General features: G+C 41.3%; 1 protein-coding gene and 1 long non-coding RNA gene across 3 annotated transcripts in view; one reads left to right on the top strand and one right to left on the bottom strand.

Moving 5' to 3' along the window:
• LOC103745268 overlaps positions 1–3,908 on the bottom strand; it is a 36,793-nt gene extending 32,885 nt beyond the window's left edge. Inside the window, exon 1 of the long non-coding RNA XR_607746.3 lies at positions 3,534–3,908. This is a non-coding gene — a long non-coding RNA (uncharacterized LOC103745268). The remainder of the gene's footprint in view (positions 1–3,533) is intronic.
• The window catches only part of Jam2 (junctional adhesion molecule 2), a 70,547-nt gene continuing 49,333 nt past the window's right edge, over positions 2,843–24,056 (top strand). Inside the window, exon 1 of one of the 2 annotated variants that reach the window (XM_008847187.3) lies at positions 2,843–3,494. In XM_008847187.3, the coding sequence (XP_008845409.1) occupies positions 3,431–3,494 (64 nt within the window). In that variant the 5' untranslated portion in view covers positions 2,843–3,430. The remainder of the gene's footprint in view (positions 3,495–24,056) is intronic. The other variant, XM_008847186.3, reaches the window with a different exon arrangement.

Genomic DNA, 24,056 nt, shown 5'->3' with positions numbered 1-24,056 from the left:
CCAGGGCCAAAATGCTGTGGAGAACTCTCTGTGATAACAGAAATGCTTTGTTTACATTGTCCTAGATTGCAGCCCTCCTCCAACATGCTTTAAAGAGAACTGCAAATGTGACTTTGTATGACTGAAGAACTGAATTTTAAGCAGAAATATATTCAAAATTTATGTATAAATAACTACAACAAGAAGTAAGAATGAGATGCAGAGAAAGAACACAAGACGGATAAGTCCAAAAAGGCAGCAAGGAGCTAAGGGAGAACCAGCAGTCCCAGGTAGCACTGTCTACAATGTCTGAGCTACACAGCAAAACACCACTAAGCTAATTAATTACTATGGCTCTTTTCCTAGCCTACCCATTGCTTTCAAAGGACTCAGTACTTGTAACATAATGTCTAGAGTTGGTACTAAAGCACTGAATGACATTTGTAATCCAACTTCTTGCTTTTCCACCATCACCACCATCCTTGTCTCTAATCCACATGTACTCTAATGCTGCAGAACCCTGCTTGTCAGAAGTAAGTCATTTCTCAAATACCCCAGCTTTTGAATCCACCCTTGGCTTTACTTAAAATGCCTATCCTTTATTTCTTTCTTTTCAAATGTTCCATTTCTTTGAAGAGACTGTAGAGTGTAGGATGGGACTCCTATATGGAACCTCACCCACCCCCAGCTCAGCGGCCATTGCAGAAGAGGAGGCAGAAAGATTGTAAGAGCCAGGGATGGTTCATGAACATATGAGGTGGTGGCTTCCAGGCCAGTGGAGGCTTGCTCATGTGCCCCTGCGGCAGTGGTGGTATCCAAGGCAGGACCCAGGTCAGCTCAATTAAAAAGGGCCCATAGGGGAGGTGAGAAATAGGTGGCAGGTCAGCACTAGATCGAGAACCATTTGAGACTGGTTGCTGCTGGGTGAGGAAGAGTATGACTTACATACGACCACTGGATGGGCTGACTAGACTCCAGTGGACACATTTACACTGAAGGACATTTGAGTACAAACACCTGAATGAATAGGATTCAGCATGTATGGCAGAGTGCACAGGGTTTGGGGGGCGGGGGAGGCATAGATGGGGAAGGGAGTCTGGGTGTGAGTGAGAACTATTGTATGAAATTTTAAAAGCTCAATGAAAAGAAAAGGCTTTTAACCTAGCAATAATCAGTTGCCAATATTTCTTTAGCTAAGATTTGAGTCTACTGTTCATTTCCCCAGTTCTGTACTGGGTTTTCGTCTGCCTGAGTTTTCATGGGACTCTACTCTCAATAGGCTGATGAGACCTCAGTGGATGGATTTGCACTGGGGAACGTCTGGGGACACTGACTTGACACAGTGGCCTTAACACAGATGACAGAGTATATGAGCTGCAGTTGGGGTGGGGGGGGAATTGGGAGGGTGTCAGAAGTGATGGGACTATAAAGATGGTTAAGAATGTTTGACATATTCTGTACGAAAAACAAGAATCAATAAAAACAAAAATTTTTTAAAGAAGTTCCATTTCTCAAGGCCTAATAAACAAAGCCCAGAAGTCATCCTGGTCAGGGAGATCATCCTCTTATCTCTGACACTGGGCAAGGCCTGGTGGCATCTCTCAGCCCAGTTTTCTCACCTGTAAAGTGGTTAGATAACATTGCCTTTTTTATAGAGTTGTTGGGGGATTAAACGATTGCAATTTTTCGACACTCCTACTGGGAAAGCATGAAATAAAACCAGCTGTTATTATTCTGTTCTTCCCTAACAGTTATCATGTGATGTTAGCGGTCTTTCCAAATTGAACTGTCTCTGTCCTGGACACTGAGCGTTTATTAGCAGCAAAGCCAGGTCTTGTCTTATTCATTACTGTCTCCTGGAGATAGGCTGTAGTCACTTGACAAATGCCTCAGCTAAGCAGTAATAAGTGAGTCAGTGACTCACACAGAATGTCCAGAATAATTTTTAAGTATGTCTTTTTTGCATGAATCTTTAAGGAGTAAATAAAAGAACTCCAACAACTTTTTTTAAAGGTGTTAAATATTTCTTGTTATTGCCCAGAGAGAGTGGTATAAGTCAGTCCTTAAAGTGGGTGCCTACTTCTCACTTGCCTGAACTACCAGCTCCAACATTTTTCCCCCTATTTTGACTTTCCTTTCTGGGCCCCCTGGGTCCTCTGCCCCCTCCCCTTCCTCATAGGGACAAAGCATTCATCACTGTTGCCAAGGCAACAGTAGGGATGCCTTATTCCTCACAGCTCTGCCTATCTAAGCTCTCCTCGCCTTTGTCGGCCAAGCTGTCTGAATTCTCTATAAGTCCTCACACACCGTTAAATCAACTGTCTTCTATATATAACTTCATTCACTATTTTACCTGATTTTTAAGTGATCTATAAAAATTTCTTCCCCTGGGAATGGCCTTTACACGACAATTTTCTTGAATGTCCCAGACATTTTTCATCCCTGGGAGTAAATATGAAAATTGCCAGTTTAGCTTTTGTTAAGTGTGCACAGCCGACGTGCGGGTCAATTTTAAAGCCCGCACTAGAGCGTTCATAATGGATTTCCCTTTTAAAAGCACAGGAGACCGAAAATAAACCTGACAAAAGGGCAGCTGTAGAGTTTTAACATGTGGAAAACTCCACAGGCGGCAGTTATGTAACGGGAAAGGAACAAGATAAATATTTCACACCGTCCAAGGAACTTCCAACTCTAATATATGAAAAAGTCAAGACAACAGAACACACCTTAATTCTCCAAGGGGGGAAAAAAAAGCAAAACAAAACACACCACAACACACACACACACACACACACACACACACACACACACACACAGAGGTCAAACTGATGCTAATTTTTTTTTCCGCCCTTTCTAGCGTCTTAGGCGGAGCTAACAAATCCCCTCTCCCGGAGCACTTTCCTCGAGATTTCGCCCACCAAGCAGAAATTTTCCAAAAAATAAAATCTCCCGCCCAGGGCTGAAAACTGAAGAAGTTTTCTTTGGAAAAGAAGAGTCGCGGCGAGGCCGACGACGCTCCCCGGACACGCAGGCCACCCGGCCCATCCCACCCCCCTGCGCGCCTCGGGCCCCAACTCCTCGCCCAAGGGACAGCTGGCTGCCGGGCGGGCACCAGACACAAAGCCGAACAGTCCGGCCGGGGGCGGGGGCCGGGACCGACCCGAACGCTTCCCTTCCCAGCCTGCAGCACCTCTCTCTTAGGACCCTGCGGACACCTCATCTTCGCCCACGCCCTCTCCTCCAGCCCCACCACCCTTGAAAAAGAACCGCTAGACCCCGTCCCGACGCGGGGAGACCTGCCACTCGGCGGCCCTCGACACTGACACCGGCGCTGGACCCGCCCCTCTGCTTCCTCCCCTCGGGTGCCTCCCGAGCTCCGCAGCCCCAGGAGGGAGGGTCGGGGTTGCTCCGAGCGCTCCTGCCCCGCGACCCTTGGCCACGCACCGCGAAGATGGCGAGGGGCCGCCACCGCCTCCTGCTGCTGCTGCTGCGCTACCTGCTGGTCGCCCTGGGCTGTAAGTCAGTCGGGTACCTCCACCCTGCTGCCCACCTACCCATCTGCCGACCCGCTGGACCAGCTTCCCCTGCCCTTGCCCGCAGCAATAGCGCTCAGGGTTCAGGGTCTGCCCCCACCCCCACCCCGGGTACCGGGCTTTGACACTCTGGGAGCTCCTGGGGAAATCCAGGATGCAGGGAGGCGCGGGGCGGGGAGACTGAGGTCTCAATTGTCTCCTAAGTAGTATCTGATTTAGTCAGTTGTAGTTCTAGAAAATTAAGGGCCCTCACTCGTCGAGATTCTTCTCTCCTTGCAAAGTCCGGATAAGTTTTCAAAGACCCAAAGACCGGACGTGATCAGAATGCAAAACTCATTACTCAAGATGCAGAGAGCCCAGGAAAGATGGCATCCTCAGGCACCGGCCACGCTTGAGTACCAGCAGCAGGGGGTCAGTGGCAGAGTCTCAGCTATGCGGGCGAGGTGCTTGGGGGAACACTTGCGAGGCGTGGGTGCTGGGGGAGGAGGGCGTCTGTAGCTGCTAAGTATCAGTTGCTTTTATCCTCTCCACCTGCAGTGTGTAGTTAGCGAAGTCTGGTCTAGCCACTCTTGCCAGCTGCCTTGTCCTCAGGGGACATGTCCAGCCAGCCAGCACGATGATTGTTAGAAAGACTCAGGAGCTGAATGAGCGAGTTAGCTTGGCCCGGGAGAAGTCCCAAAGCCAATTTCACGGATACCTTTAAATGGGATTTGCACGGATATTGGGCTCATGTGATTTAAAATCTTATTTTATTTTCTTCACGGTAACTTTTTAGGAATTTTTTTCTTTTTTATACTTTTCCATGTTTCCTTTGCTCTTTCTGTTTTCTTTCCTTTGGGGGTTAAAATGTGGTGCTGTTGCTGTTCAAGTTTTGGTTCAAGTTCTGGTCATATAATACTTATAGTATTTCTGGTCATATACTTACAGTATTTAAATTAATCTGTCTGATAAATGTCCTAACTCCTCAACACAAAGGCTTTTTCTCAGGCTCTCATAGCCCAGCCCAAACTGATGGGAGCTGTGTCCCTTAGAGCCTGAGGAGGGTGCACACTGTCTCAGGGAAGGGACAGTCAAGTCAGGAAGGCCACTGTGCACAATGAAACCTTTATGCAGTTTTGAAATATCAGTTGGTATCATACTGAACCTGGGATGGGTGTTTTCGTGATGGAAAACAACAATAGCACCTGCTGGGAAAGTTATGTGCGCCTTTGAAATCTTAAGTCTCACTTTTAAAAGACTGTGACTGCAGTGTAGAATTGTTCATTAAAAATAGAAAAGTTTTTCTCTGTTATTCCTGTTCAGCCATCAAAATAGAAACTGTTCACCCTGTTTGAAATTGTAGCCAAGAGCCCAGAAGCAGCAAATGCTTCTGAATGAACAGAATTACTTCATCTGAGTTCTGGGTAACTGATGGGCTCTGATAACCTGATTCATATAAGGAATATGTTTGGAAGTATTGTGGACCTTTTCTCGGTCATTCCCACAGTGCTAGAAAGCCTAGCATTTTAGGGGCATTTTCTTTCTTTTAATACATTTAAAACTTTTAGGACACTAGATTTAAAGAAAAACTGCAAAATTAGTATAGAAAGTTACTACATGCCACACTCCCAGCTGCCTCTATTATCAATGTCATATTATAATGTCTGGAACACTGTTTAGATGTTTCTCATTCTTACTGAGTTTCATTTTCTGTTCCAGGGTTCCCTGTTGCACTTAATAGTCATGTCCCCTTAGGATCTTCTTGATTTTGGCAGTATTTCAGACTCCCCTTGTTTTCTATTACCTTGACAGTTGATGGGGTGCTGGCCAAGCATTTTGTAGAATACTCCTCAACAGGTAATTCTCCGATGCTTTCTCATGACTAGGTGAGGTTAAGGGATTTTTGGAGGAAGAATGTAGAGAGGTGTCATTTTCATCCCATCATATCCAGGGAGCATGCTGTCAGCATAGCTTATCAATGTGAATGGTGGCCTTCCTTGCCTGACAGAGCCGGTGTGAGTCGGGTTTCTCCACAGATGCCCTGCTCTTCTGTCCTCACTTCCATTCTGTACTTTTTGGAAGGAAGTCATTATATGCAGCTCACATTCAGGGAAGGAAGCATGGTAGTGCATGGCTACAATCTCAGTACCCAGGGTGAGGCAGGAGGCTCATTCAAGGTTATAACAGGTTCAAGGTCAGCCTGAGTTACAGTAAGACACACTGTATAGAAAACCAAGAGCTACTGGGTAGAGCTCAGTGGTAGAGACTAAGGGCTGGAGATAGAGCATTTGCCTAACACATAGACAGACAGAGATATAGACACACAGACAGAGACACAGACACACACAGAGAGAGAGAAAAAGAGAGAGAGAAGAGAGAGGGTTATATTTCTTCTTTTAGGGTGTAATTTCATCATAAATTATTTGGAATTCTAATGCATCAGAGATGTCTCCTCCCACTTATTATATATTTACTTATTTTATCAATTATTTTGACATGAGCATGAGCTTATAATTAATATTTGTTTTTGATACAATACTATTTTATTCATTGAGGAATTAGAGGGTTTCTTATGTTATAATTATATACTCACCTTTTTAATATTCCTCTCAAATATAGCCACACCACCCCTTTTTCCTAATCCAATCATGTATAATTATACTTATCACATTCTTTCTACTATTTTCCAACATTTCCAATGTCTTTCATGGTAGTCTAGAGTTTTTAATAAAAAAATATTTATTTTATTTCATGTGTATGGGTGTTTTGCATGCGTGTATACTTCATGTGTGTGCAATGCCTATGGAGGCCAGAAGAGGGCATCCGATCCCTCCAGAACTGAAGTTAAGGAAAGTTGTTGGCCAGCATGTGGGTGCTGGAAACTGAACCTGGGTCCTCTGGAAGAGCAGTAAGTGCTCTTAACCACTGAGCCAGTCCCTTTTTCTTGCTTTGAAAGTATGAGTTCAATATCTCTATTGGTATCCAGACATTTGCTTATGTGTTCAGTTGATGTGTTGGGGTATCTGTGCCAATCACATTAAAAAGAGCAAAGATTTGTTTTGGCTCACAGTTTCACAGGTTTTAGTCTGTAACTGGCCTCTTCACTTTTGGCACTGTGTTGACATAGCACATCACAATGGGGAACATGGTAGAGTTGAGTTCTTTACCTCCTAATCAAGACTCAAGACAGGAAAGAATAAAGTTCCATCAATGACTGGAAGATCACCCTGTAGGCCTTGCATCTTAAAGATTTTTCCACTTCCCTTTAGTGCCACAGGTTCCAGGCAAAGCCTTTAACACGTGGGTCTTTAAGTGGATATTTATCCAAACTACAGACAGTTGAATTTTCTTTCCTTTTCCAGCAGGGAAGAGTTTCTTGATCTCTGCCTGCCACCCTCAAGCCCAGAGCTGAACAAAGTACCTGGCCAGTAGTAGATGTAAGCATAATCTGTTGATCAGCTTTCTTCATCTATTCAGCCTATAACAAAAGTACATAAACTGGGTAGCTTGGAAACAACAGATTTCTTTTTCCTGACAGCTGTCGAGGCTGAGAAGTCCATAGTGAAGACAAGGGCAGTTTCTGTGTCTGGTGAGGGCCCACATTATGGTTCATAGATGGTTCCTCACACATCTTCCAATAGTGGAAGGGACAGGGCAGTTCTCTAGGTATGTCTTTTATAAGGTCACTAATCTCAGGTGCAAATCCCCTCTCGACAGCCCCACATCCTAATGCTGTCATGTTGGTGAGTAGGTTTTGGCATATGAGCTTTAATAGATGCAAAGGTTCAGGCCATAGAAGAGGATGAGGATGAGGTAAGGCAGATAAACAAAATACATAGACAGAAGTAACGGATGTACTATAGCTTATGAGGTACCAACTTCGTGTTGAGTAGGTGGGGCATCACATTTCTGTGAAGTGACAGGCTGATGTTTCAGAAAACAATAGGAATGAGTGTTCAGCATTTGGAGAGGGGACTGTCTTGAGCTTTGGAATCTCTCATCCAGTGAGTTCCTGCCATTTAGCTGGCTGATGGCAGCTCATCTTCAGATCCAGATTAGACCCCCAAGCCAGCCACTTGGCCTGAATCTTTAATCTCTCAAAAAGTGGTCAGGACTGTGGTAGGAAAGAGGGATCTGGATCATTCATAACATCAGAGATTTCTGCCTCTAGCAGAATTGACCCAAAACAGGACTCTAGGGGAACAACACCAGGAAATGTCTGCCTTTTGTAAACATTGTCAAGAACAAAACATCACAACTTGCTGAAGAGAATGGTTCCAGCCCGGCAGAGTCTCAATTATGTGATGAACAAAGATCAAAATGGGAGCTGGTTGGTGGACCTGACAATCATTTCAAGACTATGTCAAAAGCTGCATCCTTAAAAGTCTCAAACAAGCCAGGCATGGTGACACGCACCTTCAATCCCAGCACTCGGAAGGCAGAAACAGATGGATCTCTGTGTGATTGAGGCCAGCCTTGTCTATATAGCAAGTTTCAGGCCAGCTGGGACTGCAGGGAGAACCTGTCTCAAAAAGACAAAAAGTCTCAAACAAAAAACTTCAGCCTTAAAAGAACAGTGAGTTCTCTTTGGCCAAGAATGTTCTCTTTGGCCAGGAACTCCTTTATCCTTTCAGCTGAGCAGTGTAGAGAATGGAGCCCATGGGACCTTGCAGATGTGCACCACCCATGGTTTCTTTTGCACTGAAGTACTCCCACAGGTCTTTTGTTTTTGGTGGGGAGCAGTCAAGAGCAGCAGTCTTTTTTTAAGAACACCAGGACTGTTCAGGTTGTCATTCAAAATAACATATTTTTTTTTCATCACATAGTGGTGATAGCCTTGCTGAGCCCTTTCCCTAGGACATTCCTGCAAATTTGGCAAGAGAATTGAGAGTGTGTAGATGAGGAGGCTTAGGACCTGGGTCAGATACTTCCTTTGCCAAAGGTAGGAAAGGAAATTATAAACTGGTATTGTGGCTCTTGCTTCCTGTGCCTGCTTGAAGATGTGAGCCACCTCTGCAGCCATGCCTTTCTGCCACGATGGACTCTTGCCCCTTGAAACTGTAAGCTTAAATAAACTCTTCCTTTTATCTGTGTATGTATCCATGTATCTATCATCTATCTATATCATATATATATGTATATCTGGAATTGTGTGACACTATTTCTAGACATGAACAAGCATCTGCTCACCCCAGATAGCTAACCAATGACAGACCAAAGTAAGGACAGCACCAAAATCCAACTTGGTGAAACAATGAGTTTTATTGGGGTTACTTACAGGAGCAGAAATGACTACAGGACAGCTGCATCCCCCCAAAACCACCCCAGCATGAGTGATGGCTCACAAAAGGTGGAAACTTAGAGCTCACTGCATGACTTGCATGCAGCTTGACTGGTTGGAGAGTATCTTTTCCAGGCAGCTCAGGTACTCTGAGCCTCTTCTAGGCAATGCCACTTGTCTGAGTCTTATAGGAAGCCCAGCTGGTCTAAGAGTGTCTCTTGGAAGTCCCTACTGCTTCATATAAGATCAGGGAGAGATGGACCTAGTAAATCTGGTTTAAGGGACTTCATGAAGCTTTTGAGTTATTTACCTGAACCTAACAAGCTTCCCTCCCAGTTGGAAGGTTTTATCTTGGAAGAAATTGCTATTCAACATCTGGGTGCTGCTTTCTTAGAAGATCTTTCTGTATTCAAGGCTAGGACTCAGAAAACCAACCTAGCTACATGTTGCTGCTAAAACAAGTGGCCACAAATAGTTCAATATTATGTTAAAGTGTGAGGTCAGAAGTCTGAAATAGATCTCCCTGGGTGGAAAAAAAAAATCAAGGTTTCAACAAGCAACAAGCAGTCCTCTGGGAGAATCTGTTTCCCCTCCCCATCCAGCTTCTGGAAACCATTGCTCAGGGCCCATTTCTCCCCCTTTGGCATCAGCAGCAATGCCAAGCTGCCGTCACTGTGGTGCTAACTTTTCTGCCACTGTTTCACTTATGATTACATTCGGCCAACCTGTGTAATTCAGGCTAATGTTCCCATTTCAAGATCAACTAGTTAGCAACTTGAGCCCCACCACAGCCTCAATTCCTATTTATGATGTAAGGTAACAAATATACTTACAAGGCTTTTGAGAATAGGAAATGGACATATATGTACCACAGCATGGTAATCCGTATTAGATCAAGAACATCTAACATGGAGCAGCTATAACCTTTAGATACAGACCATTACTTATAGTGATATAAAGCTAGATTTTCATTTTGCATTTGACCACACAGTACAGTGGTAAAGACCATGTACAGTGGGCCAGTGAGATGGCTAAAGGATAAGGGCATCTGCTGCCAAGACTGACCATCTGAGTTCCATCTCTGCAACCCAGAACTGCAAGTCGTACAGTGAGTTCCAGCTTCTAGCTTTCATGAGCCATGGGTTCTACATGGTGGAAGTAGAGAACTGACTTTCAGAAGTTGGACTCTGACCACCACACATATGCCCCATTATAAATACATGTTTAAAAAAAGAATGTAAATTTTTGGGCTTAAGTCTATGTTTACTCCCAACTGCGTGACCTGGTACCACTTAATTTCCCTATAAGTTTATTCATCTGTGGCATTGATAGTCCCTATAGAAATGTTGACCTCGTAGCAATTTAGGGAGTTTAGGGAGAATTATGTTGACACATGTAGAAAACTGGAGATGCCACACAGAGATTTTTTTTCTTTTTTTTTTTCACAAATATGATCAGTCACAGTTGCATTTGGATGAGAAGATACTGGGTGCCATATGGCGATGGTCAGGTGCAGGTGACTGGCAAGTTGGCAGTTACTTCTGTAATGATTTCTTATAGAATTTATTAAAATGTGCATATACACAATTACACAGATTTATATGCCCATAGAGAATTTTCTTATATTTGAAATGTAGTTAAATCTAATAAGGAACTTGAAAATTATACTTGGGTCTAATATCTCTCTCTTTCTCTCTCTCTCTCATCTCCTCTCTCTCATCTCCTCTCTCATCTCCTCTCTCTCTCTCTCTCTCTCTCTCTCTCTCTCTCTCTCTCTCTCTCTCTCTCTCTCTCTCTCTCTCTCCTCCCATCTCTCTCTCTCTCTGGATTAACCCCAGAGCCTGGTACATGCTAAACATTCACTCTACCACTGAGCTATTCCCTAAGCCCCTAAGGAATTTTTAAAAATAATGCGTGCCACAAGTGTGTCTAATTTTGTGTTCAGCTCCCAGCGTGAAGCACCAACTCTTCTGGTTATTATGTGTCTTCTCTCAATTTGGTTCCCTGAGTTGCCACCCTTAGGATGGTTATTTTATTTTTTGTATTGAATAGAGACTTTCTATGTTCCAGAGAGAGAGAGAGAGAGAGAGAGAGAGAGAGAGAGAGAGAGAGAGAGAGAGAGAGAAGAGAGACTATGGATGTGTTTGAATGAATGTCTGCTCTGCTGTGTTGGCAGGACCACCACACTCTAGCCTTTAGATGGGCCAGTGAGTGGTCAGGAAGTGTTCTCCAGTGTGAATCGTTCCTACAGTTTGTGAGCAGTGAAACAAAAGACTGTGCTGGACCAGTCCTGTGAAGTGCTCAAGAGTTACACTCTTAGCAGTCCACTGTCGTGCCTCAAAAAGTACTGAGCAAGAATCCTTGTGACCTTGACTAACAGTGAAGTTGGCTCTTTATTGGAAAATATCTCTCTCTCTCTCTCTCTCTCTCCCTCCCTCCCTCCCTCCCCTCTCTCTCCCCCCCTTCCCTCTTTCCCCCTCACTTTCTCATTAACACTCAATTTTTAACATCTTGTGTAAGATCTTCTGTTTTATTTTAGTTGTCAAAATTTCCCTGTCTCAGGGAAACAATTTGGGACAATTGGTCTTTTACACATTGAACATCTCTAACTCTCTAACAAAAAAATTCTAAATACTTAGAACTCTGAAGCTTTTTGAGTGCTGGCATAACTCCTGAAGTAGAAGATTCTACTTTAGACACAAGCACACTGAAAATATTGTTATAAGATACACATGAAATGGAAATAGATTGTATATTTGGACTTGGATTCTTTCCCCATGTTATCTCATTATGTCTATGGAATTATTGCTAGCATCCAAAACAACTTTGGTCCCAAGTCTTTCAGATAAAGCAATGTTCTGCCTATGGAGTGTGAAGACACTATCTGTCCTGTCACTGTCCTGCTCAGCATGTACAGTTTGCTTGCTTTCCTTTCAGTCTGCAGTAGTCTTTGCACAGAGCTTTCTTTACATAATGAGGATCTGCTAAACCCTTTAGTATGTACAAAACCAAACAGAAAGATAAGACTTATTAAATGCACTTACTCATATAACATGTATGTAATATAATAACGTATGTATACGGTAACTTCACATAGCACAGAAAGGTTATAAGAGGAAACTAGACTCTCTTTGTAGCCCTCTGACTCCTGTTGTGTGACTCACAAATAACTTACTCTTAAATTCTTTCATATAGTTTCAAGAAATTGTGAAACAATGGTTCTAATAAGTAAGAACATATACAGTTTCTTTAAAAATCAAAATCAGAGCTGGGCATGGTGGTGCATTCCTTTAATCCCAGCACTTGGGAGGCAGAGGCAGGCGAATCTCTGTGAGTTCAAGGCCAGCCTGGTCTACATAATAAGTTCCAGGACAGCTGGGGCTACAGGGAGACCTGTCTCAAAAAGACCGCCCAAAAAATAAAAAATCAGGGGACTAGAGAGATAGCTCAGTGGTTAAAACACTGGCTGCTCTTGCAGAAGACTAGGGTTCAGTTCCCAGCACCCACATACATGGCAGTTAACAACTGTCCATACTGTAGCTCCAGTGGATCTGATACCCTCTTCTGGCCTCCAAGGGCATTGCATCCACATGGTATACTTACATACATGCAGACAGAACAATTATACATATAAAATACAAACAATTAAATATGAAAACTAACTTATTTTTTAATAATCAAAGAAACAAGCATGGTATTGCATGCCAGTACTCCCAACACTTCGGAGGCTGAGGCTGCTGGATTTCTTATGCCAGTCTGTGCCACATAGAGAGTTCCATGCCAGCTAGGGTATCTATTTATTGAGACTGTTTCTCAAAAACCAAAAAAATTAAAATCAGTTTACTATGTTTGCTGTTCTATATCCTCCTGAAAGCCAAATCATATTATATGTAGTGTTTTCTGCTATTGTACTAAAAATATTTTAACACTAAAACTTTAATGACTAATTCAAAAATGCTTAAATTTTCTTCGAAAATTACATATATAAGTATACTGTATTTATGTCATCTCTCTCTCTCTCTCTCCAACTCCTCCCATATTTCCCCAATTTCCTGTAGAATTCATGACCTTTTCTATAATTGTTATTGAAATCTACTGAATCCAATTAGTGCTGCTCATATGTACATGTGCTTAGGGTTGATGGCTGACTACTTGGGAATGGATAAGCTACCAGGGGGCTCATTTCTGAGAAAAATTGATCCTCTCTCACCAGCCATGGAATGCCTGTAGCTCTTCATCTGGGTAAGGCTTTGCAAAATTTCCTTCACCCATGTTGGCATGTTGACTGGTGTGGTCATTATGCAGGTCATAGGGAAACAAATCATTTTATAAGCTTGCTTAAAAGATATATAATGATGTTCGTATATGGAGTTATTCCACAATGAGTAATAATGCTCTCTCAGGAGTCATAGTCTAACAAAACCCCAGTGCCAGACAAGAGAAACCTCCCTTCAAGTTGTTGGTTGGGAAGGGTGTCCAAGAGACACCCCCCCAAAACAATATAGGTCTTTGCCACAGGCCCTACTTGCCTCCCAGAGCTTACAGGTAAGACCCTATTGCTGAAGCACTTTGGACACAGGACTTAGAGGAATCAAGCTGGTACTGGCATGGAAGTGTCCTCCTCACAGGATAGCTCTTATAGTGCCAGAAGGTGTTGTGCAAGCTGCCAAAGGAGAAAAGTAATCCATGGTCCTACCCTATCCAGGTGTAAAGCCTGTGAACCACTACAATAACCAGCCAGACAAGATATCCTCAGTGGTACAGAAGGGGCACTTATATTTTGCGGGTAACCAATGCTGTATAATTGGACTTAAGTCTGGCACAATATGAGGGAACTCATGCCTGGTTTGGTACATCTAGCCAACTGCCAGAGGCTATAGAGGTCATAGACCCTAGAGGAAAGCCAACTACTTCCATTTTCCTCAATCAGCATAGCTTCTAACTGTATTCTAAATACTTATACCCATAAATAGGTGTAGCTCTCACCCCTTAGCAAAGAAACTTCTTTTTGTAGCAGACAGAGGCTACTACAGAGATCCACAACTGTTCAACGTGCAGAGAATAAGTGACCATGGGATGGGCCGTGGGGTGCCCACCTCCAATTGATATATCTATAACATAATCTGTACCCCTAAGACTCAGGAAACATCATGGAAATGGGAGCAGAAAGATTGTAAGAGCCACAGAACCAGGACATTGGCTGTGAGATAGAGTCATCCAGACATGGCAGGGATGCTGCAGTGATAGAAATTCTTCTGTTAGTAATGAAGCTGCACGGTAAAGCTAGGTCTCGTGTTCTATACTCAGGTAACATAGAAGCCTTTCAGACTTTTATGCCACAATGCAACAGAAGCCCTCTTCTAACAAAAACAAATAATGGAACAAACTAACAAAACAGGGAAATGAACTTCGAAATCAGTGAACAAATCTAAGGAGGAAAAAATGTCAACCTAGATCCAATTAGAAAGTCTAGAGGAGAGGCGTGTGGGCCAAATCCAGAGTGAACAGTGACACCAGCTCCAGCTAAGATTCACAGACAGGGCAAGTGGCTGCTATTTTTAAAGAGACCAGAGAAGAAATAATGACTACAAATAAAAAGGGAACATGGTGAACTGCTGGGAAAGTGCTAATTTTGAAAAAAGAGAATGGTGTTTATGCTCTTGAAGGCATTTTAAAACAGGAATAGGTTCTGATTAGCAGCTGAAATGACTCAATGGCATGAACTGACTCAAGTGTCTATTTTTCAATAGCCTAAACATGCAGCCATTTATGTCCCAAAAATATTAACATATTCAATAAATGTATTGGAGTCATCAGGTCATTGAACTTTGGTCCTTGTAATGCTTTTGGTTCCAGAACAGGTCAGATTCATTCTCTCTCTCTCTCTCTCTCTCTCTCTCTCTGTGTGTGTGTGTGTGTGTGTGTGTGTGTGTGTAATCCTTTACAGCCTCTATCAGGCTGTATTGTCATATTCTCTGTGTGGTCTAAATTTAAACTCTCTAACCTCTTCTTTAAAACTTTCCAACTCATCCACTTTTCAAAGCTGAGGCCTCCTGCATGTTATATACCAGGGCTCTTGGGATATCCTTTGTGACACTTGGTGGATTGTACTGTCATAATTTTTACATGAATACCTCTCCAGATTGTGGGTTTGTTGAGGCCAAAGGCAACCCACCTTAGTGGTACTAGCACATAATAGTGCCTGACTCACTGTATTTTCAAAAATACTGAAATAGAAATATGTAATCTGGAGTTTGTTTTGCAGCATTATCCTAGTTTGCTTCTCTGTTGCTGTGATAAAATACTGACCAAAAGCAACTTGTGGAGGAAAGGCCTTTTTTTTTTGGCTTAGAGGTTATAGTCTTTAAGGGAAGCCAGGGCAGGAGCTCAAGGCAGGAACCTGGGGACAGGAATAGAAGCAGACATAATGGAGGAATCTGCTTACTTCCTTGCTCACCCTGAATTTCTCAGCTACCTTTCTTGTACAGCCCAGGTTCACCTACCCAACAACAGTAGACTGAACTCTTCCTTCATCAATTAACAATAAAGAAAGTGTCCTGCAGACATGCCTACAGGTTGATCTGATTAAAGAAATTCCTCAATTGCGATTCCATCTTCCTGGGTATATCTAGGCTTGTGTCAAGTTGACAATGCCTGTGATAAGCATTATAAATTGTATTATTTTTAATAATAAGAATCCCAGGACATATATAAAATTAGAGTAACTCAACCTCAAAAGAGATTACTAATGAGTAACTGCTATTTCTAGAACACTTGCCTCCCTTGGCCTTCCTTGTTAGTTTCTTACTGCATTGCGGTGACACAATACCTAACAGAGACAACTTAAAGGAGGAGGGATTTATTATGGTTCATGGTTGCAATACCTCCCATCAAACATGGTGGGGAGGGCATGGCAGAGCAGAGCAGTTCACATCATGGTGGGCCGAAACAGAGACGGGAACCCCAGTGTTCCTTAGCTTTCTCCTGTCTTCCCTTTCATTCTGTCCAAGCCCTCAACCATGGGATGGTGCCTCCCACATTCAGGATAGTTTATTACTACATTAGTTACTTTTCTGTTGCTGTGATAGAAACACTGACCAAAGCAACTTATAGAAGGAAGAATTTATTTGAGCTTACCGTTCTAAAGGGGCAAGAGTCCATCATGGTGGGGAGGCATGCCGGCAGAGGTGGCTGGAGGAGGAACAGAAGCTAAGCTCTCACATCTTCAGTCAGGCACAGGAAGCAAGAGATTTGGTAAGGCTTAAGAGCTCTTCAAGCCCACCCCCAGTGACATGCTTCCTCCAGCATAGCCACACCTTCCAAGATCTCCCAAAACAGGGTCACCAATTGGAGCCTGTGGGGGACATTCTTATTCAAACCAAAACATGTTCCCTTATGTAATCCTCTCTAGAAACATCCTCACAGACATACCCATAGGTACTGATTCACCAGTCCCTTAGGTACTTCTAATTCCAATCTAGTTGACACTGACAATTACCTATGACACCAACCTAGAACTAGAAAGATATACGCTGCCCTCTCTTACACCAAGCATTTGAAGATATTTTACTGCCTGATTGCAGAAGCACAAACTCTGCTTTAGTTGGTCAGTATTGGCTACTGACTCAGATGCATCAAACAGTACATCTCTCACAAGTTGCCTGGATTAAACAAAGAATATTAGGGAATTGTAAACATACTTGCTGCAGCAGGGGACTCTGACTCCCCTCTCAAGGTCAAATCTCTTTGCATCTCAATTGAGAGTACAGCAATTCACGTCCCATAATGAACAAAACCTTATTAAGAAAGTCAAGAGAGATATAAAGGCCTGGTAAAATTGTCTTTATTTCCAAACCAAAAGTTGTGTTCTTAGGCATTCTTATCGGGTATTCATAACATCTTCTTGTGGGATCAACCTGATCTTTAGCATGGAAAAAACTCCTCTGGATTCAGGTGACTCATCATCTCTCTCCAAGGCGAACACCAAGATTAGGAACATCCTAAGACTTTCTGCTCCGTACCACTCCCCCAGACCAGCTGCCTTAGGGTGCTGGAATGTTTTTAAAATACCACTATCTGGGGCAGTGATCTTCAGGTGTTTTTATTCCATATCCTATTTTTACAAAAGAGCATATGACCCAATATAAACTTTTGGTTATAAGCTATAATACATACATTTCTGTATCAACTTGTTATATTAATTGTAAAAACATACAAGAAATAAATATTAAATGAATGATATAATGAAAGTAATTAATAATACACTCAGCAGGAACAGAAATGAGATGCTCGTAATCCTGTATTGTAGCACTCTGCAAACCTTCTAGAATTAGAACAGTATGCGATTGATACATGACCAGACAGACAGACCAATGGAAGAGGATATAAAGCACAGAAATTAGGCTAACAGCATTTTAGAAATTCAGTGTGTGTGTGTGTGTGTGTGTGTGTGACAGAGAGAGAGAGAGAGAGAAACTATATGAAATACTTAATATTATAATAAGGGGTAACCACTTGAGGAGAAAACATCTGAACCTAACAGTGTACATTAGTTCCACATAAATGTAAGCAATTAAATAAACAAAACCACCCCTCCCCCTCTAAAATACATATAAAAAATAGAGTGGGGTTGAGTTCTTCCTCTTAGCTATACAGAAAAGAATATCTACATAGGGAAAACAAAATGAAATAAACAACTCAAAATACCAATGACTAATTGGGAAAAGATATTTTACAATTTAAGTCTCAAAGAGTTACTGTCATTTATATAAAAAGTATTCCTTAAAAGTTAAAAAACTGTGCAAACATCATTTATTTTAAGATAGCACAACTCCCCACAGGGAGTTCTCAGAAGCAAACTTTAAATAGTTCTGCTGATTACTACTTAAAATACAAATTAAACCTTCACAAAGATAATATCACTTCCCCACTGGATTAACTAAAGTACATAATTCATCAGCATACCTTTTTTTATTCTTTGGTAATATCATATATGTATACAATGTATTTAGATCATATCTACCCCCCCACCTCCAACTCCTTCTATACCCAGTCCACATCTTCCTCCCAACTTCATGTCCTCTTCTTTTAAAAAATAATTTTTGTAATCCATTGAGCCTTCTCAGTGCTGCCCATATGATCATATTTGTGAGGCCATCCACTAGAGCTTGGCAACCTACCAGTGGCACACCTCTGAAAAAAACTGGCTTTTGCTCCCCCAGCAACCATCAACTGTCTATAGATCTCAGCTAGGCGTGGGGAATGGAGAGCTCCTCCCCATCCATGTTGAAATTTTGGCTGGACTGATCTTGTGCAGGTCTTGTGCAGACAACCACAGCCACTGTGAATTCATGAGTTCAATGGCCATGTTGTGTCCAGAAGATACTGTTTTAACCCAGTCCTCCCCAACCTCTGGCTCTTACAATCTTTATGTCCTGTCTTCCAAAATGTTCCTTAAGCCTTGGGGGTAGAGGGTATGATATGAATGATTCATTTAGGGTCGATCACTCCACAGTCACTCATTCTCTGCACTTTGACCAGTTCTGTCTCTGTTAAACCTCCATCAGCTACATAAAGGAGCCTCTCTGATGAGGGGTGAGTGTGGCACTAAGAATAAGATCATACTCTGCATTTGAAACTCTATAGAAACAGATACTCTTACACACTGCTGGATAGAGCTGTGAAATGATAAAGTTGCTAAAGAGAGGAAGCCAGCAGTGTGTGGACCATTAACCCTACTAGTGGGAGCCTAGTCTAAAGCTATAGTCCTCCAAACACAGAGTATGTCTTATGCATGACATTTATTTCAAAGTTACTTATATACATGTTTAAAGGAATCAGATGTTCATCAGTAGGAAACTGGCTGAGCAGATAGAATGACACAGGTCATAACCACACGAAGGAAGGAGGATTATCTCTGTATGCCCGTGTCTCCAGATATAGTAAGCAAGTTACAAAACAGTACAGACCAGCACACTGACTTTCTGTAAGGAGAAAACATAGGGAGGGGGCTTGAAAACTGTGAACAGTGGGTGGGGTGGGACAGACTCCTTTTAGATAATTTGTTATACACATTTAATTTTAAAAACAAATGTATTACTTCAAAAGGTAAAGTTCACTAAAACAGCCTTCACTAAAAATTGAGAACAGGTGAAATTAACTTATTGTATCAAATCAGTGACATAATCATACAGAGGAAAGAATTATTCCAACCAAGCATAGAATATAATATTCCACCATACAATAGAATATATTTAAGGAAATGGCTACAAATGCATATTAAAAATAATTTAAAATAATGATTTTCTTATTTTGAAACTATACATTTATAGTAAAAATAAATCAAGCCAGTTATTATCCACTCATATTGAGGGGGAGGGTACTGAACCTTAGGGCCTCACACATGCTAGGCAAACACTGTATCACTGAGTTCTATTCCCAGCCCTCTTTTAACTTTTTTTTTTTTTTCTTTTTTTGGTCTTTTGAGACAGGGTCTCCCTATAGCCCCAACTGTCCTGGAACTCACTATGTAGACCAGGGTGGCCTTGAACTCACAGAGATCTGCCTGCCTCTGCCTCCCGCCTCTTTTAACTTTTTTGAGACAGAATCTCACTAAGTTGTGCAGGCTGATCTTGAACTCACTCTGCAGCATAAGCAGGCCTTGAACTAGTGATTCTCCTACCTCAGCCTCCTGAGAAACTGGGATTATAGGCCTGTGTCACTAGCCTAGCACTAATTATACTGAAAACAAGATTTTCGTATAGGAAAAGAGATAAATGATAAATGGATAAAGTTTTAAATGTTAAAGTGTTAAAAGTTCTATAGCATTGTATTTGAATTAGAAATATCAATATGAAGTCTAAATGCTTTTTCAAAGCTACATATTTTCTATCTCTGCCCAAAAGAAATAATAATAATTTGTATTGGTCAGCAAACAAACAAAAAACCTTTTTAAACCAATGAAACAGGGCTGGAGGTGAGGACACGTGTGATAAATGTATATAATTCTCACAATTCTTTTATGAGTCCCTCCAAGTTTTCATGTATATTCTACTCCTGGGTTGACTGGTTTAAAAGGCAAAAGAAATTGATCAAAGTGGGTACTGTGGGTTTTGATTTGTTTTTTTTAAATTTCATACATGAGTTTTGTATTTACATCATTTTCACTGCTCCCTCTTCCCTCCCTCCTCCTCCCACATTCCCTTCCACTCCCGCTCCATTTTTGTGACTTCTTTAATTATATATTAATATATTATTGTATATTATATATGTGTGTATACACACACACTTACTGAGTCCCTTTAGTGTTCTCATATGTACATGTCTTTATAGAAATTTTGCAGGCTGGGAGGATATAGACATTAAAACCACAAGAAAATAGATTGAACAAAGTGAATGCTATGGTTTTAATGTATGTATACTCCCAAATCTGTATCTATTACCTAATCCCAGTGCAACAGTATTAACAGAGATGGGTCTTCAGGCCATAATTGGGTTATTAGGGTAGCCTTTGGGAATGGGATTAGTACCCTTATAAAGAGGCCTAAGAATAACAACAAGAGCTGAGGGGGAGAGAAGTGAAAAGAAAGGAAAAAGAAAGGTGTGGTGGAGGAGAGGAAGGGAAAGGAATAGAATCAAAGGGGCTTTATCCCTCTTTCTGCCACATGAGGACACAGACAAGGTGCTGTCTGTCCCCACTATGAGGAGATGGCCCTCCCCAGGCATCAGATTGGCCAGTCCCTCTGTCTCAGACTTCCCAGCCTCCAGACTGTGAGCAATAAATTTCTGTTGTTTATAAACTTCCCAGTCTAAGGTTATTCATTATAGCAGGAGAAATGGACCAACACTGAGTCTGATGGAAATATATGCAATATATAATATATATTCTCTTAAACTCTGTATCTTCACCAGGGTGGTCTATAAAAACAAACAAAACTTTTTTAATGTATTCATATCATATCACACTAACAGAAAAACAAAATTCCTTAAAAATATAAACAACAATAACATCAATTAGAACTCAAAGACCCAGAGTTATATAACAGAGGCCCTCTTACACTTTCAGGTACTTTTTTTCTTCATATTACATGGACCTTTTAGTGCCTTGCCTTTGAAAGGACTTTGATATCTAATCCTCTAAAATGTAAAATCATCAATCAGATAGTAGATGTCACATAGCATAGAGTTACTGATGGCAAGAAAGTTGAATATTAGAAAGTTGGTTCATACTTAAAAACTTAAAAATTTCCCCTTGGTTAATTTAATGAAGACTGTTTAAACCAGACCTTTCTCATCAACTGTCTGTCTTCAGACCAACAAAAGAGAATAAGCTTAGTGGCCTTTCGAGGCCAGAGCACACCCGGCATTTGACACCAGCATGAGCACATTTCAAAATTATCTGTGCTTTCTAAAATAGTCAATTAACATTCAAATGAATTAATATTCAAAAACTTATCAAGTTCCACATGGACTGTTTTTCTGTATGTGTGTGCATGTATATGCATTTGCATGTGGAAGTCAAAGATGAAGCTTGAGTATCATTCATCAAGAGCTGTACACCTTGATTTTTGAGACAGGGTCTCTCAGTTGGCCTGGAGCTCATCTAGTAGGTAAGGCTGGGTGCCTGGTCAACAAGCCTCAGGGATCCACCCGTCTCTACCTCCTCAGCCTTAGAATTACAAGTGTGGGCTAGAGGGGTGGCTCAGCGGTTAAGAGCACCAATGGTTCTTGCAGAAGATCTGAGTTTGAATCCCAGCACTCACATGGCAGCTAACAACTCCACTTCTAAGGGATCTGATGCTGTCTTCTGTCCTCTGCAGGCATTGACCAACATGGGTGCACTTACATACATTCAGGCATAACACTCATAAATGAATAAAAACAAAATAGAATTAGCCACCATGCCTGACTTTTTCCTTTTTTTGGGGGGGGGTCAGTTTGAGACAGGATCTCACTATATATCCCTGACTAACCTGGACCTTGCTGTGTAGTACAAGCTGGCCTCAAACTGAGAGAGATCCACCTGGCTCTGCCTCTCGAGTGCCAGGATTAAAGACGTGTGCCACCACACCTGGCATACCTGTTTTTTTTTTTGTTTGTTTGTTTGTTTGTTTGTTTGTTTGTTTGTTTGTTAATGGGGTCTGGGGATTGAACTCAGGCCCTCGAGGACACTTGCAGAACTAGCATTTAAGTAACTGAGCGTTGTTTGTTTGTTTGTTTGTTAATGGGGTCTGGGGATTGAACTCAGGCCCTCACACTTGCAGAACTAGCATTTAAGTAACTGAACTACATCCCCAGCCCCATATGACTCTTTATATGACGTGATTTACCATACTTATTTTAACCTTGAAGACACACAAGCTCTTAATGCTTTTGAAGACTAGTTGTGGGGAAAGAATGGAAGAACTCAGGGCATTTGCTGCCAAATAAAAGCATCCTGAAGCCTGTGTCAGCAACATATACACATTTTCTAGTCACTTATGTCAGAAGCTATTTCCATGCTGGATACCACTTTCTCCAAATCCACTGTGAATTTATGAACAAGGGAAAGTAGATGTTAACAGAGGAAGAATTTAATTTCATCACTGCCTCCTTACTCTTAAGTTTTAGAGTAGAAACAAGATTGCATCAGCCCCTTAATAACATGTGTTGAGGCTTAATTATTTTAATATAAACAGTCATAGCTCTCTTGCTGTTTCCTATTCTATTTATCTTTGGTGGTTAAGAGACCCAAAATCTTCTAAGTAGTGGCAAGAAAGATCACTCATAATCAGACTTTTTTTTATTATGTGGACTAGAATCTAACTATTAGAAAACAAAAATACAATCAATTTCAGAAGTTAAATAAAGAAATATCTTTACAGAACAGGATAGTTTTAGTGCTGTGTTTGTTGAATCCAAATTTTTCTCTGCAGAGGATGATGGAGATCTTTTGCCTGGAGGAGTGCTGGTCCTGTGATCTCTGACATGGCACCTCAGGGTGAGGGATGGTAGGCAGAGTCACCTGCACTTTTCAAATCCTTAATTTCATTATTTATATTTCTAATATATACATGCCAATGGTTCTTTATTAAATTCACAAGTTTAATGGCTTGTGAAGTGTTTCCACTGGATATTCAAAGGGCCTCTTCACACCTTAACCACAAATATGAAATTTGGTCACAAAGAAACAGAAAGTGTAATATTAATGAAGCAGGGCTAACATTCCAAAGACTAAGAGTGAGCTAGCTCTGCTGTTAGACAGTAATCTAACATGGCCTTAGGAAAAGTTACTTTTATTTGGGTTTTGTTTTCCTTATTTGTAAAATAAGAGTTTGATTTAATGATGATTAATGGTTTTTAATAATTTAACGTTTCTGAGTGGGAAATGTACTATATTGGCCTGTGATGGTGTTTATTTTATGCATAATTGAGAATACATTTTAATTTTAAATTCTAAACTGTCTGCTTCAGAGTTCTTATGCATTAAAACAGATTTTGTTTTGGAAGGAAGCCAAAAAGTGAGTTCTAAAACTTGCTTGGTACTCATGGTGTTGATTGTATATTATGCTATAAAGTTTCTATTTGGTGCAATAGACAACAGGAAGTTTCTGAATGTTTAGAAGAATGAAGCAATATGTGAAAATTTGTATTTGATGTAAATAATCATGTTTACTTTGGGAGAAAAATATGTAACTGGAGCTGAAATGGTAGGGAATGGAATCCAGTATTAAAGTGCCATTTGTCAGGATTGGTTTTGGAAGAGTTAAACCCAGTCAAGAATGGTGTTTCCCTTACATGCCTGTATGAAATTCTCAATAAAGTTTTTGTAAAAGTTAAAAAGAAAGAATGGGGTTGCATGCCTTATAGTCCCAACCACTAGGAGGATCACAAGTCTGAGGCCAGCCTGGGCTATACAGTAAGACCCCATCTCAAAAAATAAAGGGGTAGAGTTAAATCCAAAGGACGCTGGAAATACAAATTAAGATTTAGTCACTGGGGCTGGAGAAATAGCCCAGCAGTTAAAAAAACACTGACTGCTCTTAAAGAGAATGCAGGTTCAGTTCCCAGCACCCATATAGCAGCTAACAACTGTCTGTAATTCCAGTTCCAGAGGATATGACACCCTCTTCTGATCTCCACCAGCATTGCAGGACACAAGTGTACTTACACACAAGCAGGCAATACACTCATACACATAAAATTAAAAGTAATAAATATTTTTAAAAGATTTAGTGAAAATAAAATATCTTTTAAAAGATTTAATGATTGACTAGATTTGATAGGGGACATTGATGAAATAAAAA

Source organism: Nannospalax galili, unplaced genomic scaffold (genome assembly GCF_000622305.1).
Source record: "Nannospalax galili isolate Female #2095 unplaced genomic scaffold, S.galili_v1.0 scaffold903, whole genome shotgun sequence".
NCBI classification, from domain to species: Eukaryota; Metazoa; Chordata; class Mammalia; order Rodentia; family Spalacidae; genus Nannospalax; species Nannospalax galili.
This window is presented reverse-complemented; position numbering and strand designations above follow the sequence as displayed.